The sequence below is a fragment of the Bufo bufo genome, chromosome 2, assembly GCF_905171765.1.
Source record: "Bufo bufo chromosome 2, aBufBuf1.1, whole genome shotgun sequence".
In the NCBI taxonomy this organism is placed as follows: Eukaryota; Metazoa; Chordata; class Amphibia; order Anura; family Bufonidae; genus Bufo; species Bufo bufo.
In genome coordinates, this window is record NC_053390.1 from 556325804 (window position 1) to 556345444 (window position 19641).

Sequence of the window (19641 nt, forward strand, 5' to 3'; positions counted from 1 at the left end):
TAAAGTAGAACTGGCTTAGTTGCCCATAGCACCCAAACAGATTCCACCTTTTATTTTGGACAGCTCCTCTGGAAAATGAAAGGTGGAATCTGATTGGTACTATCGACAACTAAGGGTACTTTCACACTACCGTTTAAGTTTTCCGGAATTAAGTTCCGTCATAGGGGCTCAATACCGGAAAAAAAAGGCTTCAGTTTTGTCCCCATTCATTGTCAATGGGGACAAAACTGAACGGGATGCTCCAAAATGCATTCCGTTCTGTTTAGTTGTGTTCCCAGACCGGAGAGCAAACCGCAACATGTTGTATTTTGCTTTCCGTCCTGGGAAACTGTTCAAGAGGATCTGTTTTATCTGCCACAATAGAAAACGGATCCGTCCCCCATTGACTTTCAATGAAGTTCATGACGGATCCGTCTTCACAATGTTAAAGATAATACAACCGGATCCGTTCATAACAGATGCAGATGGTTGAATTATCAGTAACGGAAGAGTTTTTGCTGGACCCTGCCGGATCCAGCAAAAACGCTAGTGTGAAAGTAGCCTTAGCTAGTTCTACTTTACACCAGTTTGATAAATCTGCCCCTCTGTACTTGTTAGAAGCAGCCCTTGATAAAAAGCTGCTCATTAAGTATCACTCTGCTGGGGCACTCAGGAATGTGCCATTATCTGTTGGGAAACTGATATGTTGGTTGCTTTGGACAATCCCTAGTTATTATGAATCATCCCTTCACTATATGAAGATCATAAAGTGACCCCTTACTGGGACCCCCAATGATCAGCTGTTTTATGTGGAGAAACTTGCAGAAAGTGCTTATCGGTAATTTTCCTGCAGTGCCACCACAGGAGAAAGTGAGCATTACATAATGCTCATTAAAATCAAAGAGTTATCTGTGTAATGCGGGATGGGTTCTCCAGAGCGAGGGACTCTCTTCGTAACTAGTGTTGAGCGAACTTCTGTTTTAAGTTCGGCGTCTAAAGTTCGGCTTCCGGTTAGCGGAGAATCCCGATATGGATTCCGAATTCCGTTGTGGTCCGTGGTAGCGGAATCAATAATCGGCCATTATTGATTCCGCTACCACGGACCACAACAGAATTCCGAATCCATATCGGGATTCTCCGCTAACCGGAAGCCAAACTTAAAACAGAAGTTCGCTCAACACTATTCATAACCACTCTCTACTATGCCCAAGAGATGAAGATCCTGAACATGTGACCTTACCCCTCTATGAACTCTGAATTCTAGTTTATATGGGTTCTCTAAACTATAAGGCCTCTTTCACACGGGCGTTGTGGGAAAATGTGCGGGTGCGTTCCGGGAACACCCGCGATTTTTCCGCGCGAGTGCAAAACATTGTAATGCGTTTTGCACTCGCGTGAGAAAAATCGCACATGTTTGGTACCCAAACCTGAACTTCTTCACAGAAGTTCGGGTTTGGGTTAGGTGTTGTGTAGATGTTATTATTTTCCCTTATAACATGGTTATAAGGGAATATAATTGCATTCTGAATACAGAATGCTTAGTAGGTGATTAATTGAGGGTTAAAAAAAATTAACTCACCTTCTCCTCTTGTTCGTGTAGTTTCCGGTCTCTTCTTTACTTCTTTAATGATGAGCTGTGGGCTAAAGGACCTTTGGTGACGTCAGATCACATGCTCCAATCACATGGTACATCACCGTGGTGATGGACCATGTGATTGGAGCATGTGATCTGACGTCACCACAGGTCCTAGCCGGTAGTTCATCTTTTAAGAAGTAAAGAAGAGACCGGGAACTACGCGTACAAGAGGAGAAGGTGAGTTAATTTTTGAATTTTTTTTTTAACCCTCAATTGATCACCTACTAAGCATTCTGTATTCAGAATGCTATTATATTCCCTTATAACCATGTTATAAGGGAAAATAATACAGTGAATAGACTGTCACCTAGCAACCATGCGTGAAAATCGCACCGCATCCGCACTTGCTTGCGGATGCTTGCGATTTTCACGCAACCCCATTGGGGCCTGCGTTATGTGAAAAACGCAGAATATAGAGCATGCTGCGATCTTCACGCAACGCACAAGTGATGCGTGAAAATCACCGCTCATGTGAACAGCCCCATAGAAATGAATGGGTCGGTATTCAGTGCGGGTGCAATGCATTCAACTCACGCATCGCATCCGCGCGGAATACTCTCCCGTGTGAAAGGGGCCTAACCCTGAGTAATGCCTCATTCACACGTCAGTGATTCACAGAGGTGTGCTGTACGTGTTCTCCACGGAGAGCACATGTACTCATTCATTTTAATGTGTATTCACACATCAGTGTTTTAGCACAGAAGCAAGCCCTATTTTGTCTGTGTTTACGGATCCATCACACACATTATAGTCTATGCCTTCACAGACCATTAGGAGGAGATGTTGCGAAAATAAAAAAAATTCAGATCTGCTGTGTCCATGAAACACGGTTGTCACATGGAGAGCAAAAAACGAATCCCACACGGACATCTTTACGGATGCATTGCTGACCATCTTATCACGGATTTCATCATGGACGTGTGAATGAGGCATAAAAAGGCCACTTCTGTGAAACAGGTCAAGAATATAAATTGTGATGCCTATGAATCTGTAACACAGTTATAAAAATACGCTATACGATCATACATGTGTTGATGAGTCCAGCTTCAATACTTTTGGCGTAGAAAGGTAAAACTTGTCACGATACTTTTTTGACACACATATTGGGGGAGATTTATCAAAACTGGTGTGGAAAAAGTGGCTTAGTTGTCTATAGCAAAATAAAAGCTGGAATCTGGTTGGTGGCTATGGGCAACTAAGCCAGTTCTACTTTACACTAGTTTAGAAAAAAATCACCTTAGCTTTGTATATGAGCCTCTTCATTACTTGTACAGAGGATGACTACTACTTATACAAATACTGAGGAGTGGATTGACAACTCCAATAATATGCTATAGGGGTGCACAACCTTTTTTGGTCTGGGGTCCGCACTGTCACATTGCTTTGTTTCAATGTGGGCGGAAAAAAAAAAATAAGTTGATCGGCGCTTGTTTGCATCGGCCTATTACACAGGAATGATCGCTACTACAGTCATTCAGTTCTACTGATTATGGGCAGCACAGTCCTGATTACAAGGAGAGACGTGTTGTCGATAACTATCTTTCATCCTGATAAAATATGAAGATCAGCTGACAAACAAGTGATTGCTTGTTTATCGGCTGATCATCGGCACAATTATACGGGCGAGAATGAGCACTTGTTCCCAGTAATTGGCCGAATATTGTGCAGCGTAAGGGCTCATGCACAGGACCGTATGTAAAAAATACGGATGACGTCCCTGTGACATCCATATTGCATCCGTTTTTTTGCAGAACCATTGTAACAATGCCTATGCTTGTCCGAAAAACAGACAAGAATAGGACATGTTCTATCTTTTTTGCGGAATAGCCATGCGGACATACGGAAATGAAATGCACACAGTCATTTATTTATTTATTTATTATTAATTTAAACTTTTATATATTTTTTACCTTTTTTATTTTTTGTGATCATTATGTGCCTCATATGAGCTTATTACATTTTTATTTTTTTAATTTTGGTTCATCAGGAATTTATTATTAGCTTATTTTGCTCATTTCTTATCCTGGCCTGCCATCTGATGGCCAAAATAAGAATTGCAGTTTGAATACTGTTAGCTTACTCAGTAAGGCTACCAGTATTCAGCGCAACTACTTATGCCTGGATTGGACACACGGATTTGCGCATTTAGGTGCCGTGATCTCACTTGATCACGGCATCTAAAGCATTTAATTACCGCGATCGGCATTATTGACGGTCTCTGGTAGCCCAAGGCCTCTTTCACACGGGCGTGGCGGGAAAATGTGCGGGTGCGTTGCGGGAACACCCGCGATTTTTCCACGCGAGTGCAAAACACTGTAATGCGTTTTGCACTCGCGTGAGAAAAATCACGCATGTTTGGTACCCAAACCCGAACTTCTTCACAGAAGTTCGGGCTTGGGATCGGTGTTCTGTAGATTGCTATTATTTTCCCTTATAACCATGTTATAAGTAAAATAGCGCTGGAGGGGTTAAAAAAATTAATAAAAATTAACTCACCTTAGTTCACTTGATAGCGCAGCCGGCATCTCCTTCTGTATTCTTTCTTTAGGACCTGGGTAAAGGACCTTTGATGAAGTCACTCCGGTCATCACATGATCCATCACCATGGTAAAAGATCATGTGACGTACCATGTGATGACCGGAGTGACGTCATCAAAGGTCCTGTAACTGTATTTAATGCTCACCACAGGTCCTATTCAACAAAGGAGACACAAGGAGATGCCGGGCTACGCGAGCAAGTGGACTAAGGTGAGTTAAATTATTATTATTTTTTTTTTTTAACCCCTCCAGCACTATTTTACTTTGCATTCTGTATTCAGAATGCTATTATTTTCCCTTATAACCATGTTATAAGGGAAAATAATAATGATCGGGTCTCCATCCCGATCGTCTCCTAGCAACCGTGCGCGAAAATCGCACCGCATCCGCACTTGCTTGCGATTTTCACGCAACCCCATTCACTTCTATGGGGCCTGCGTTGCGTGAAAAACACAGAATATAGAGCATGCTGCGATTTTCACGCAACGCATAAGTGATGCGTGAAAATCACCGCTCATCTTAACAGCCCCATAGAAATGAATGGGTCGGTATTTAGTGCGGGTGCAATGCGTTCACCTCACACATCGCATCCGCGCGGAATACTCGCCCGTGTGAAAGAGGCCTAAGTGTTAAGGACGCAATGATATCAAATATGTCTACTTTCTTTGTTTGTTTGTTTCAGTTTTACATAATAAAGCATTTTTGAAAAAAAATTATTATGTTTTTGTGTCTCCATTTTCTGAACTCCATATTTTTTTTATTTTTCTGCCGATCGTGTTGTGCAGGGGCTCGTTTTTTGCAGGAATAGTTGACGTTTTTATTGGTACCATTTTTGGGTACATATGATTTTTTGATCATCCATTATAACACTTTATGGGGCAAGGTGACCAAAAAATTGGTTGTTTTAGCAAAGTGTTTATTTATTTTTACAGCGTTTACCTGAGGGGTTAGGTCATGTGACATTTGTATAGAGCAGATCGCTACAAAGGTGGCAATACCTAATATGTATACTTTTTCTTATTTATTTAAGTTTTACACAATAATAGCATTTTTGAGACAAAAAAAATTATTGCTTAGTGTCTCCACAGGCCCCTTTCAGACGGGCGAGAATTCCACGCGGGTGCAATGCATGAGGTGAACACATTGCACTCCCACTGAATCCGGACCCATTCACTTCAATGGAGCTGTTCAAGATGAGCGGTGATTTTCACGCATCACTTGTGCGCTGCGTGAAAATCGCAGCATGTTCTATATTCTGCGTTTTTCACGCAACGCAGGCCCCATAGAAATGAATGGGGATGCGTGAAAATTGCAAGCATCCGCAAGCAAGTACGGATGCAATGAGATTTTCACGCATGGTTGCTAAGGAGACGAGGGATGAGTTACCCGGGACCCCATTTACTTATAACATGGTTATAATGGAAAATAATAGGATTCTTTAATTCAGAATTAAGTAAATTAGGTCCATTGTGGGGTTAAAAATAATATTTTTTTTTTTAACTCACCTCATCCACTTGATCGTGCAGCCGGGCTCGCCTTCTTTCTTCTTCTTCTTGCAGGACCTGGCTGGAAAAGGACCTTCGGTAACGTCATCGCGCTCACCACGTGGTCGCTTTATTTGTGATTTAATGTATGTGGTGGTTCATACGGTTGTAACATTTTTTTTTGTTGGACTACCAAAATAATTTTTGCATTATTTTTTTTTATGTGACACAAAGGCCTTTTTAATATATTTTCTGACTTTTTTTTTGTTTTATTTGGTGCTAAACATTTTGTATTTTATAATTTTTTATCTTTTTTTTAACTTATTTTTTTATATATATTTTTGCCACATATGTCTCCCAATAGGTCACAAAAAGACTGTTGGGGGACACGGTCACTTTTTTTTTTAAACAATTTTTTTGCATATTTTTTGCTGCATATTTTGTCCCCCAAGAGGTCACTGATAGACCTTTGGGGAACACAGACATATATATTTTTTTTATTTTGCACAATTTCCACTTAACTGGGGCATCAACAAGAGCCCTAGGTACAGGGGAAACCAGCCCCCTGTGGAGCTTTGTACAAGGCAGAGCTGATCAGGGTCTACTGACCCCCGGAGCTCTGCTCTGCCCCCGAGACACAGTAATAAACTGCTTCTGTCTTCTTCTCCAGTCACCCACTGTCACTAGGAGCTGGGGACTTGACCTGCTCCTGTTAGATTACAGTAGCGGAAAAAACACAGCTGATTGCACGATCGGCTGTTTCTGTCCAGCGAGACGGGGGCCGCAAACCGCAGGTTGTGCACCCCTGCTATAGATGGAGACGGACATACCTAATTATGAATAACTTTCCCTCTGTTCACCATTTTAAAAGGAGTTCTGTACTTTAAATGGACTGTCCGGTTTCAAGAGGAAACTGGATAACTCAGGGTAGTCATCTGTAATAAAGAAAAGATGATCACTTACCTGACAGATCCAATGTCACTGCTGTGGTTCTCCCAGCTGCAGCGCTGACATCACATCTACAACACTTGGCAGCTGCAATCAATCACTGGCCTATGCACTGCACCATTGAGGCCAGTGATTGGCTGCAGCAGACAGAGGCGCAGGATCTGCCAGATAAGCAATTATCTATTGTTTATTACATGTCGATCCCGAGTTATCCAGTTTCCTGTTTCAACCAGACAACCCATTTAACATGTTAAGCAATGGTATGATTTATACTACATGTAGTCCTCCAGCTTAAATCTTATGAGATGTAAACGGACAGAGATGTGTATTGTTTGTATGATCGAAATCCAGGGGTGACCAAGAATGGTCTTGGCTCCAGGCCACAACTCAACAGCCAGGATACACCTGACAAATTGCTTCTGAGAAACACGTTGTTCACATTTCTTTGCCTGCTGTAATGAGGTATAAAAAGAAAAAGTGCATGAACAAGCTGTGTATTTCCAAGTCTACGTACCAAGAACAATACACAGCTTCCACAGCAGCAGTCGGCTCAGGGAGACCAGATGTGTAGCGTGAAATTTAACATTTCACACTGAAAATGTCATCACAACCCTAAAGGGGTTGTCTCACTTCAGAAAATGGCATTTATCATATAGAGAAAGTTAAAGGGACCCTGTCATCACCTTTATGCTGTCCATACTAACGGCAGTATAAAGTAGAGACAGGTGAGTTGATTTCAGCGGTCTGTCATTTATAAGTTAAAAGTAAGTGGTTGCCGAGGACCAACATCACAATTATTGCAGACTGGGCCTGGAGAAGAGTCACGGCCACCTGAGAAGAGTCATGGTGGTTATTCATGAATCCCTGCCCACCTGCTGATGACTGACAGTCTTCTACCTAGTTGTCTCTCTTTCTCTCTAGGAGAGAACTGCCAATCCTCCGCAGATGGATGAGAGAGCAGGAGATTAGGAATAACCATGACTCTTCTCAGGTAGATTTGACTCTTTTCAAGGCCTGGGCTGCAATGATTATGATGCTGGTTCTCAGCAACCACTTACTTTTAGCTCATGAGTGACACACCGCTGAAATCAGCATTTCTGTCACTATTCTATGCTGCCCTCAGTGAGGTCAGCATAAAGTTGATGACAGTTTCCCTTTAATACAAGGCTTTTACTAATGTATTGTGATTGTCCATATTGCCTTCTTTGCTGGCCTGATTCATTTTTTTTATCACATTATACTCTGCTTGTATCCAGGGGTTATGACCACCCTGCCCATAGACAAAAGTGGTGCTAGTTGTGGCAAAACACTGACTTTTTAAATCCTGGACAAATGTTTTAAAAGTACAGAAGCCATTTATTATTAAAGGGGCTGTGCACTAATAACACTTATCCCCTAACCAAATGATAAATGTTTGATTGCTGGGGATCTAACCGCTGGAACCTCCAGTGATCATGAGAATGGTTGTCTGCAAATGCCGCTAAACTGCCCCATGACACTGAAGGGGCGTCCATCGCTCCATCCACTTCTATGGGACTGCCAAGTACAGTGCTAGCAGCAATTCCAAAAAAGTGAATGGAGCGGTGGACGTACAGGTGCACCACCGCTCAATTCTCATGGGGCAGCTCAACAGCACTTGCAAACCTCTTTTCTCGTGATCACCGGGTGTCACAGTAGTCAGACCCCCAGTGATTAAACACTTATTCACCATCCCGTGGATAAGTGCTATCCCTGACAAAGTGTTCTACAAATAGTAGAATAGTGTAAAAATGAAAGAATAATTCCTCGGAAACCCAGCTCAAACACTGAATGGGTTGTTATTCATACCTCTACTAGCAGCAAGTTGATAGAGCCCAAAAGTACAGGAAGAATCCAAGTGGAATCGGGCATGGTAAGGTCCGGGAACCACAGTGCTCCCCCATTCTGTAGTTGCTTGTGAACCAGCTCATCTGAAATGAACATGTGATAATTGAATGAATGTAACAATGAACAAAACTGAACTTGGAGAAAAAAGAGGAAAGGTTTCAGAATATCAACATAAGGGCTCATTCAGACGACAGTAGAGTTTTGCGGTCAGCAAACTGCAGGTCCGCAAAACCCGGATACCAGCCTGTGTGCGTTCCGCAATTTACGGACCGCAAATGGCCGGCACTATGATAGAAAATGCCTATTCTTGTCCGCAATTGCAGTGGCGGAAACTGTAATCCAGCACTGTGTGGAGCTCCAGGAAAACACATAGCTGATTGCACGGATGCGGACACCACACGGTGTGCTGTCCGCATTTAATTGGAGTTATATAAAATTGGCTCAGTGTATGGCCTCATGCACACGACCGTATTTTGTTTCCGTGTCCGATCCGTTTGTTTTTTTTTGCGGATAGGATGCGGACCCATTTATTTCAATGGGTCCGCAAAAAACGCGGACAGCACACAGTGCTTGTCCTATATTTTCCTAGTTTGCGGACAAGGATAGGCATTATTACAATGGATCCGCAAAAAAACGGATGCCATACGGAACATTATCCGTTTTTTTTGCGGATCTGCAATTTGCGCACCGCAAAACACATACGGTCGTGTGCATGTAGCCTATATGAAATAGGAAAACTGAGGAAATAAACTGATGTGAATGGTGACTATGTCTGTACAGAGCTAAGGACATATATAAATGTCTACATACAGTAGTGCATGGATATATGGGTGTATTCAAAAGGTCACAAACACCCACACAACGATGTCTGAGATAAACTGGCTACTGAATGTAATGTCAGCTCTACAAGTGCGGAAAAAAATCATTTCTGCTTTTACCACTACAAAAATAATGAACACAATGAGATATAGCCACAAGAGGCAGAAGGTACCTGCACTGAGATAAGAAGAGTATGGGCCTTACAGAAATGCTGGGAAACCAGAGCAGAAAGTAAAAAAACTCCACCTAGTGGCTGAAACGTCACTTACATTGCAATAGACCACATATATTTTCTAACATTACTTGTGGCCCCTGTACAAACAGGTGTAGTGCATGAGATATACAGGCATCTACAGGTTCCAAAGAGAACACTTATGCCTCTTTCACACGGGCGTTGCGGGAAAAGGTGCGGGTGCGTTGCGGGAACATGCAGGATTTTTCCGCGCGAGTGCAAAACATTGTAATGCGTTTTGCACTCGCGTGAGAAAAATCGCGCATGTTTGGTACCCAAACCCGAACTTCTTCACAGAAGTTCGGGCTTGGGATCGGTGTTCTGTAGATTGTATTATTTTCCCTTATAACATGGTTATAAGGGAAAATAATAGCTCACTCCGGTCATCACATGGTCCATCACATGATCCATCACCATGGTAAAAGATCATGTGACGGACCATGTGATGACCGGAGTGACGTCACCACAGGTCCTTTTCCTGCACACAGCAAAAAGGAGACAGAAGAGAAGCCGGGCTGCGCGAGCAAGTGGATTAAGGTGAGTTTAATATTTTTTTTTTAACCCCTCCAGCCCTATTTTACTATGCATTCTGTATTCAGAATGCTATAATTTTCCCTTATAACCATGTTATAAGGGAAAATAATAATGATCGGGTCCCCACCCCGATCGTCTCCTAGCAACCGTGCGTGAAAATCACACCGCATCCGCACTTGCTTGCGGATGCTTGTGATTTTCACGCAACCCCATTCATTTCTATGGGGCCTGCGTGAAAAACGCACAAATAGGAGCATGCTGCAATTTTACACGCAACGCACAAGTGATGCGTGAAAATCACCGCTCGTGTGCACAGCCCCATAGAAATGAATGGGTCAGGATTCAGTGCGGGTGCAATGCGTTCAACTCACACATCGCATCCGCGCGGAATACTCGCCGTGTGAAAGGGGCTTTATGCATAGTTTTGTAGCACCAAAAAGTTACCTACAAGTCATGAGTACTGTTCATAATCCCATAATTTACAGGGCGATTCAAAAAGCATGGTGCAAAATTATGGCCTCGAGACAACATACTGCGCATTTATTAACATGAAAAGACACACTATCTATCCAACTTTTATATATATACACTATAAGTGTTCGTTGGTGACACGGCAGTTGTCTACGCGGAAGTCCAGTTCTGTCCAGATGTGTGCCAGCATATCCTCAGATGTGGACTCCACTTTTTCAGGGATACGTCGTCTCAGGTCATCTAGATCCTGTGGCTGGAGGGCAAATACACTGAGTTCTTGATGTAGCCCCATAGAAAGAAGTCACAGGGTATGAGATCTGACGACCATGGAGGCCAGCGCAACATTGGTGAATCATTTATTCCGGCACTGCCGATCCATCTTTCTGGCAGGGTTTAGTTCAGGTATTGGCAAACATCCAACTGGAAATGAGGAGCACCATCCTGCTGACAGACTACGTTTAGCAGATCTTTATCTGTCGCATAAGCCATTCCCAAGTAGGTGCGGCCAGTGACCGTATCCTCTGCAAAAAAGAAGGGACTGTAGACTTTGCCCAAATTTACTTTGGCCGAGTTCCTTATGTGCTTCATAAGGGCACATGGGTTTTCTGAGCCCCAGATTCTAACATTGTGGGGATTGACCTTCCCACTGAGGTGAAAGGTAGCTTCATCTCTGAACACCAGCCTGTCAGAGAATTCATCCTCTTCCAATCGACCCCTCAAGTCAATGCATAAGTCACAGCGTTTCAGTTTGTCTTCTAGTTTCAGCTCCCGAAGAATTTGTAATCTTACACCATACAGTGGTTTGTGCTACTTGTAGTTCCATCCTAGTCAGCCTGGATGACTTTCTAGAACAATGCTTGTGCAAGGCTTGACTCCTGTTCACACTCTCTTCCAAAGTCTAAAAGTTTCTGGTGGCCCAGACTTTTCCCATGACATAAAAAGGCAGTGTTTCAAATTGCTTCACCTGAAATGGTTTCTATGCGGAGCACACTTACCAAATTTATTCGGAAAATTTCTCACAGCAGACAACGTTCCTGTAAATTCCAACACCAAAAAGCTTTTTCCTGCAATGTCATCATCTTATTGTGTACAGGTTTAGGCTACTTTCACACCTGCGTTTAGGTCGGATCCGTCTGGTATGTGCCCAGACGGATCCGCACCTATAATGCAAACGCTTAGATCCGTTCAGAACGGATCCGTTCGCATTACCATGAACAAAAAAAAAATAAAAAATTAAAATTTTTTATTTTTTTTTGTTCATGATAATGCAAACGGATCCGTTTTGACATTTACATTGAAAGTCAATGGGAGACGGATCCGTTTGAAAATTGAGCCATACTGTGTCAACTTCAAACGGATCCGTCCCCATTGACTTACATTGGAAGTCTGGACGGATCCGTTTGCCTCCGCACGGCCAGGCGGACACCTGAACGCTGCAAGCTGCGTTCAGGTGTCCGCCTGCTGAGCGGAGCGGAGGACAAACGGTGCCAGACTGATGCATTCTGAGCGGATCCGCATCCATTCAGAATGCATTAGGGCTGGACGGATCCGTTCGGGGCCGCTTGTGAGCCCCTTCAAACGGAACTCACAAGCGGAGCCCCGAACGCTAGTGTGAAAGTAGCCTTAAAGGGGTTGTCCGGGTTCAGAGCTGAACCCGGACATACCCATATTTTCACCCAGGCAGCCCCCCTGATGCTAGCATCGGAGATCTCATGCTCCGATGCGCTCCCTTGCCCTGCGCTAGATCGCGCAGGGCAAGGGCTCTTTTGTTTACAATAACACAATGCCGGGCGGAAGCTTCCGCCCGGCAGTGTGTTCAGTGACATCACCGGCTCTGATGGGCATGCTGGGGTGCTGCCTGGGTGAAAATGGAGGTATGTCCGGGTTCAGCTCTGAACCCTGACAACCCCTTTAACCACCTCAGCCCCCAGTGCTTAAACACCCTGAAAGACCAGGCCACTTTTTACACTTCTGACCTACACTACTTTCACCGTTTATTGCTCGGTCATGCAACTTACCACCCAAATGAATTTTACCTCCTTTTCTTCTCACTAATAGAGCTTTCATTTGGTGGTATTTCATTGCTGCTGACATTTTTACTTTTTTTGTTATTAATCGAAATTTAACGATTTTTTTGCAAAAAAATAACATTTTTCACTTTCAGTTGTAAAATTTAGCAAAAAAAAAACGAAATCCATATATAAATTTTGCTCTAAATTTATTGTTCTACATGTCTTTGATAAAAAAAAAATGTTTGGGTAAAAAAAAAATGGTTTGGGTAAAAGTTATAGCGTTTACAAACTATGGTACAAAAATGTGAATTTCCGCTTTTTGAAGCAGCTCTGACTTTCTGAGCACCTGTCATGTTTCCTGAGGTTCTACAATGCCCAGACAGTACAAACACCCCACAAATGACCCCATTTCGGAAAGTACACACCCTAAGGTATTCGCTGATGGGCATAGTGAGTTCATAGAACTTTTTATTTTTTGTCACAAGTTAGCGGAAAATGATGATTTTTTTTATTTTTATTTTTTTCTTACAAAGTCTCATATTCCACTAACTTGTGACAAAAAATAAAAAGTTCTATGAACTCACTATGCCCTTCAGCGAATACCTTGGGGTGTCTTCTTTCCAAAATGGGGTCACTTGTGGGGTAGTTATACTGCCCTGGCATTCTAGGGGCCCCAATGTGTGGTAAGGAGTTTGAAATCAAATTCTGTAAAAAATGACCAGTGAAATCCGAAAGGTGCTCTTTGGAATATGGGCCCCTTTGCCCACCTAGGCTGCAAAAAAGTGTCACACATCTGGTATCTCTGTATTCAGGAGAAGTTGAGGAATGTGTTTTGGGGTGTCTTTTTACATATACCCATGCTGGGTGAGATAAATATCTTGGTCAAATGCCAACTTTGTATAAAAAAAATGGGAAAAGTTGTCTTTTGCCAAGATATTTCTCTCACCCAGCATGGGTATATGTAAAATGACACCCCAAAACACATTCCCCAACTTCTCCTGAGTACGGAGATACCAGATGTGTGACACTTTTTTGCAGCCTAGGTGGGCAAAGGGGCCCATATTCCAAAGAGCACCTTTCGGATTTCACTGGTCATTTTTTACAGAATTTGATTTCAAACTCCTTACCACACATTTGGGCCCCTAGAATGCCAGGGCAGTATAACTACCCCACAAGTGACCCCATTTTGGAAAGAAGAGACCCCAAGGTATTCGCTGATGGGCATAGTGAGTTCATGGAAGTTTTTATTTTTTGTCACAAGTTAGTGGAATATGAGACTTTGTATGAAAAAAAATAAAAAAAAAAAATCATCATTTTCCACTAACTTGTGACAAAAAATAAAAAATTCTAGGAACTCGCCATGCCCCTCACAGAATAACTTGGGGTGTCTTCTTTCCAAAATGGGGTCACTTGTGGGGTAGTTATACTGCCCTGGCATTTTCCAGGGGCCCTAATGTGTGGTAAGTAGGTAAATGACCTGTGAAATCCTAAAGGTGCTCTTTGGAATATGGGCCCCTTTGCCCACCTAGGCTGCAAAAAAGTGTCACACATGTGGTATCGCCGTATTCAGGAGAAGTTGGGGAATGTGTTTTGGGGTGTCATTTTACATATACCCATGCTGGGTGAGAGAAATATCTTGGCAAAAGACAACTTTTCCCATTTTTTTATACAAAGTTGGCATTTGACCAAGATATTTCTCTCACCCAGCATGGGTATATGTAAAATGACACCCCAAAACACATTCCCCAACTTCTCCTGAGTACGGCGATACCAGATGTGTGACACTTTTTTGCAGCCTAGATGCGCAAAGGTGCCCAAATTCCTTTTAGGAGGGCATTTTTAGACATTTGGATACCAGACTTCTTCTCACGCTTTGGGGCCCCTAGAATGCCAGGGCAGTATAAATACCCCACATGTGACCCCATTTTGGAAAGAAGACACCCCAAGGTATTCAATGAGGGGCATGGCGAGTTCATAGAAAAAAAAATTTTTGGGCACAAGTTAGCGGAAATTGATATTTATTTATTTTTCTCACAAAGTCTCCCGTTCCGCTAACTTGGGACAAAAATTTCAATCTTTCATGGACTCAATATGCCCCTCACGGAATACCTGGGGGTGTCTTCTTTCCGAAATGGGGTCACATGTGGGGTATTTATACTGCCCTGGCATTCTAGGGGCACTAAAGCGTGAGAAGAAGTCTGGAATATAAATGTCTAAAAAATTTTACGCATTTGGATTCCGTGAGGGGTATGGTGAGTTCATGTGAGATTTTATTTTTTGACACAAGTTAGTGGAATATGAGACTTTGTAAGAAAAAAAAAAAAAAATTCCGCTAACTTGGGCCAAAAAAATGTCTGAATGGAGCCTTACAGAGGGTGATCAATGACAGGGGGGGTGATCAATGACAGGGGGGGTGATCAATGACAGGGGTGGTGATCAATGACAGGGGTGGTGATCAATGACAGGGGGGTGATCAGAGAGTCTATATGGGGTGATCACCCCCCTGTCATTGATCACCCCCCTGTAAGGCTCCATTCAGATGTCCATATGTGTTTTGCGGATCCGATCCATGTATCCGTGGATCCGTAAAAATCATACGGACATCTGAATGCAGCATGACAGGGGGGGGTGATCAATGACAGGGGGGTGATCAGGGAGTCTATATGGGGTGATCACCCCCCCCTGGAAGGCTCCAGGGAGACGCCTGTATGTGTTTTGCGGATCCGATCCATCTATCAGTGGATCCGTAAAAATCATGCGGACATCTGAATGGAGCTTTACAGGGGGGTGATCAATGACAGGGGTGTAATCAATGACAGGGGGGTGATCAGGGAGTCTATATGGGGTGATAACCACAGTCATTGATCACGCCCCTGTAAGGCTTCATTCAGACGTCCGTATGCGTTTTGCGGATCCGATCCATCTATCAGTGGATCCGTAAAAATCATGCGGACATCTGAATGGAGCTTTACAGGGGGTTGATCAATGACAGGGGTGTAATCAATGACAGGGGGGTGATCAGGGAGTCTAGATGGGGTGATCAGGGGCTAATAAAGGGTTAATAAGTGACGGGGGGGGTGTAGTGTAGTGTAGTGGTGCTTGGTGCTACTTTACTGAGCTACCTGTGTCCTCTGGTGGTCGATCCAAACAAAGGGGACCACCAGAGGACCAGGTAGCAGGTATATTAGACGCTGTTATCAAAACAGCGTCTAATATACCTGTTAGGGGTTAAAAAAAACACATCTCCAGCCTGCCAGCGAACGATCGCCGCTGGCAGGCTGGAGATCAACTCTCTTACCTTCCGCGCCTGTGTGCGCGCGTTCACAGGAAATCTCGCGTCTCGCGAGATGACGCGTATATGCGTGACTCTGCGCAGCGCTGCCACCTCCGGAACGCGATCCTGCGTTAGGCGGTCCGGAGGTGGTTAAACTAACCAAAGGGGCAGATTCATGAAAACTGTCTAAAAGAAAACCATAGCAACCAATCACAGCACACTTTTCATTTCTTAAGAGCAGAATTGGTTTACTTTAAAAAGATTTTAATACTGATGACCTATCCTCAGGATAGGCCATCAGTAGTGATGAGCGAAGCGAGCTTCGGATCCAAGATTCTTATTACATCTACCACAGTTAACCCTTTCGCTACCAGCACCGTACATGTACAGTGCCTTGCAAAAGTAGTCATCCCCCATGGCTTTTTTCATGTTTTGTTACATTACAGCCTAAGGCCTTATGCACACGGCCGTTGTTTTGGTCTGCAACAGAGCCGCAGTTTTGGCAGCTCGGATGCAAACCCATTCACTTCAATGGGGCCACAAAAGATGCGGACAGCACTCAGTGTGCTGTCCGCATCCGTTGCTCAGTTCCTTGGTCCGCAAAAAAAATATAACCTGTCCTATTCTTGTCTGCGTTTTGCGGACAAGAATAGGCAGTTATATTAATGGCTGTCTGTGCCGTTACGCGATTGTGTGCATGAGGCCTTAAGTTCAATGTTTTGTTCATCTGAATTTTATGTGATGGATCAGAACACAATAGTCTAAGTTGGTGAAGTGAAATGAGAAAAATATATAAATGAAAATATTGTTTGGAAATAGAAAACAGAAAATTGGCATGTGTGTATTGTGGGGTTTTGCCCTGGTAGATAGGGCAAGCGGGCGCAGTACAGAGGCAAAATACAAGTTCTTAACTCAAAACGTCAGTGTTTATTCATACTTGAGGCAATTGCACAAAACAGCACATAACTTTGCAGTCTTGGTGTTAATTCACACACAATGGAAAGTTCATATAACACAAGTCACCTTGCTGGCAGTTCTGCCTCCAGTAGTCCACAGCAGGCTTTAGGGGGCCTGTTTCCCCAGCATGTGGCTCTCAGCCCTTCAGCACGGCACAAAGCCTCAGATCCCAAAAACAGAGATATCTCTGCTGAGCCCAGCGGCCTATTTAAGGACAGCCAGGTGCTGCCAAAACCCGGACCGGCACTTAAACTCCGGTCCGGTATTTGACCTCACCTGGCTGGAAACTAGCCCAGCCGCACATTCTGGGAAGAAAATACCTGCCTTGGCAGACAACCCCTCACTGTTTTATTTACATTTGGTCACTGGGACCATAGATGTCCCTGATTTACATGTGTTATTGATTCTAAAATTTAACATTTATTTCTTGTCCTAAAAATGTAATGAACACTACTATTAAAATAATCAGCTATGCATACTGGATACATATGTGAATTGTGCCAGTGATACTGTTTCCTGAGTTCTCAGTGTTGCCAATAGAGGGCGCTTATGACATAGGCTGTTTGAGGCTCTCTTGCCTGTGATTATGATGCTCCGATACTAGGTTGCTGCGCTCTGTTATTAGCACAGTGCGCCACTCTCAACAACGATCGCCCTCATGAGGCACACTCTCTCACTCTGTATCCTCTACAGATCACTTCCTAGTTATGCATAACTAGGAAGTGATCTGTAGAGGATACAGAGTGAGAGAGTGTGCCTCATGAGGGCGATCGTTGTTGAGAGTGGCGCACTGTGCTAATAACAGAGCGCAGCAACCTAGTATCGGAGCATCATAATCACAGGCAAGAGAGCCTCAAACAGCCTATGTCATAAGCGCCCTCTATTGGCAACACTGAGAACTCAGGAAACAGTATCACTGGCACAATTCACATATGTATCCAGTATGCATAGCTGATTATTTTAATAGTAGTGTTCATTACATTTTTAGGACAAGAAATAAATGTTAAATTTTAGAATCAATAACACATGTAAATCAGGGACATCTATGGTCCCAGTGACCAAATGTAAATAAAATGTTGTACAGTCCCAACACGTGTTAGGGAGAGATATGTAAAGGAAGTTAACCCCTCACTGTGTCACAGTATATTTTCCCCCTCTTTGTTAGGAAGCCCATAATTGCTCTGGTGCAACCAATTACCTTCAGAAGTCACATAATTAGTGAAATGATGTCCACCTGTGTGCAATCTAAGTGTCACGTGATTTGGCATTACATATACACACCTTTTTTGAAAGGCCCCAGAGGCTGCAACACCTAAGCAAGAGGCATCACTAACCAAACACTGCCATGAAGACCAAGGAACTCTCCAAACAAGTAAGGGACAATGTTGTTGAGAGGTACAAGTCAGGGTTAGGTTATAAAAAAATATCCAAATCTTTGATGATCCCCAGGAGCACCATCAAATCTATCATAACCAAATGGAAAGAACATGGCACACCACCAAACCTGCCAAGAGACGGCCGCCCACCAAAACTCACAGACCGGGCAAGGAGGGCATTAATCAGAGAGGCAGCACAGAGACCTAAGGTAACCTTGGGGGAGCTGCAGAGTTCCACATCAGAGACTGGAGTATCTGTACATAGGACAACAATAAGACGTACGTTCTGTAGAGTTGGGCTTTATGGCAGAGTGGCCAGAAGAAAGCCATTACTTTCAGCAAAAAACAAAAAGGCACGTTGTGAGTTTGCAAAAAGGCATGTGGGAGACTCCCAAAATGTATGGAGGAAGGTGCTCTGGTCTGACGAGACTAAAACTGAACTTTTCAGCCATCAAAGATAACGCTATGTTTGGCTCAAACACAACACATCACATCACCGAAAGAACACCATCTCCACAGTGAAACATGGTGGTGGCAGCATCATGCTGTGGGGATGTTTTTCAGCAGCCGAGACTGGGAAACTGGTCAGAGTTGAGCGAAAGATGAATGGTGCTAAATACAGAGATATTCTTGAGCAAAACCTGTGCGTGATTTGAGGCTAGGACGGAGGTTCACCTTCCAGCAGGACAATGACCCCAAACACACTGCTAAAGCAACACTTGAGTGGTTTAAGGGGAAACATGTAAATGTGTGGGAATGGCCTAGTCAAAGCCCAGATCTCAATCCAATAGAAAATCTGTGGTCAGACTTAAAGATTGCTGTTCACAAGCGCAAACCATCCAACTTGAAGGAGCTGGAGCAGTTTTGCAAAGAGAAATGGGCAAAAATCCCAGTAGTAATATGTGGCAAGCTCATAGAGACTTATCCAAAGCGACTTGAGGCTGTGATTGCCGCAAAAGGTGGCTCTACAAAGTATTGACTTTAGGGGGGTGAATAGTTATGCACATTGACTTTTTCTGCTATTTTGTCCTATTTGTTGTTTGCTTCACGTTCACGTCCATGTTAATTCTAGGTTGTGAGGTAGCAAAATACAAAAAAGTCAAGGGGGGTGAATACTTTTGCAAGGTACTATACGTACATTAGCTGTGCAAGGACTTAATAAGAAAAAATAAATCCCTCTAATAAAAGAACTCAAAGCTAAAATACATATTTGGTAAAAACTACCAATTTCAATGCAGGGTCGGGTGAATCTAATAAAAATGATTTTCCTTCCTAAAATATTATACGTATTACAAAATGCCCCAATATGGTTGCCAAAGAGAATTTTTGGGCTATTGGATAGTTTAATAGAGGAATTTATCTGGAAGGGCGATACCCCAAGGATAACGAGACAAGTTCTTCAGCTCCCAGTAAGAGAAGCTGGACTTGCAGTTCCGAATTGTTTTTTTTATTATTTAATAACTCAATATAGTCAGATAAAAGGAAGTTTAAAAGGATTGGTGGGGAGGGAAGAAC

General features: G+C 43.2%; 1 protein-coding gene across 1 annotated transcript in view; it reads right to left on the reverse strand.

Moving 5' to 3' along the window:
* Window positions 1-19641, reverse strand: part of LOC120991681 (cytochrome c oxidase assembly protein COX18, mitochondrial) — a 62875-nt gene that overhangs the window by 14849 nt on the left and 28385 nt on the right. Inside the window, 1 exon segment of the mRNA XM_040420481.1 lies at window positions 8413-8534. Within this exon segment, the coding sequence (XP_040276415.1) occupies window positions 8413-8534 (122 nt within the window).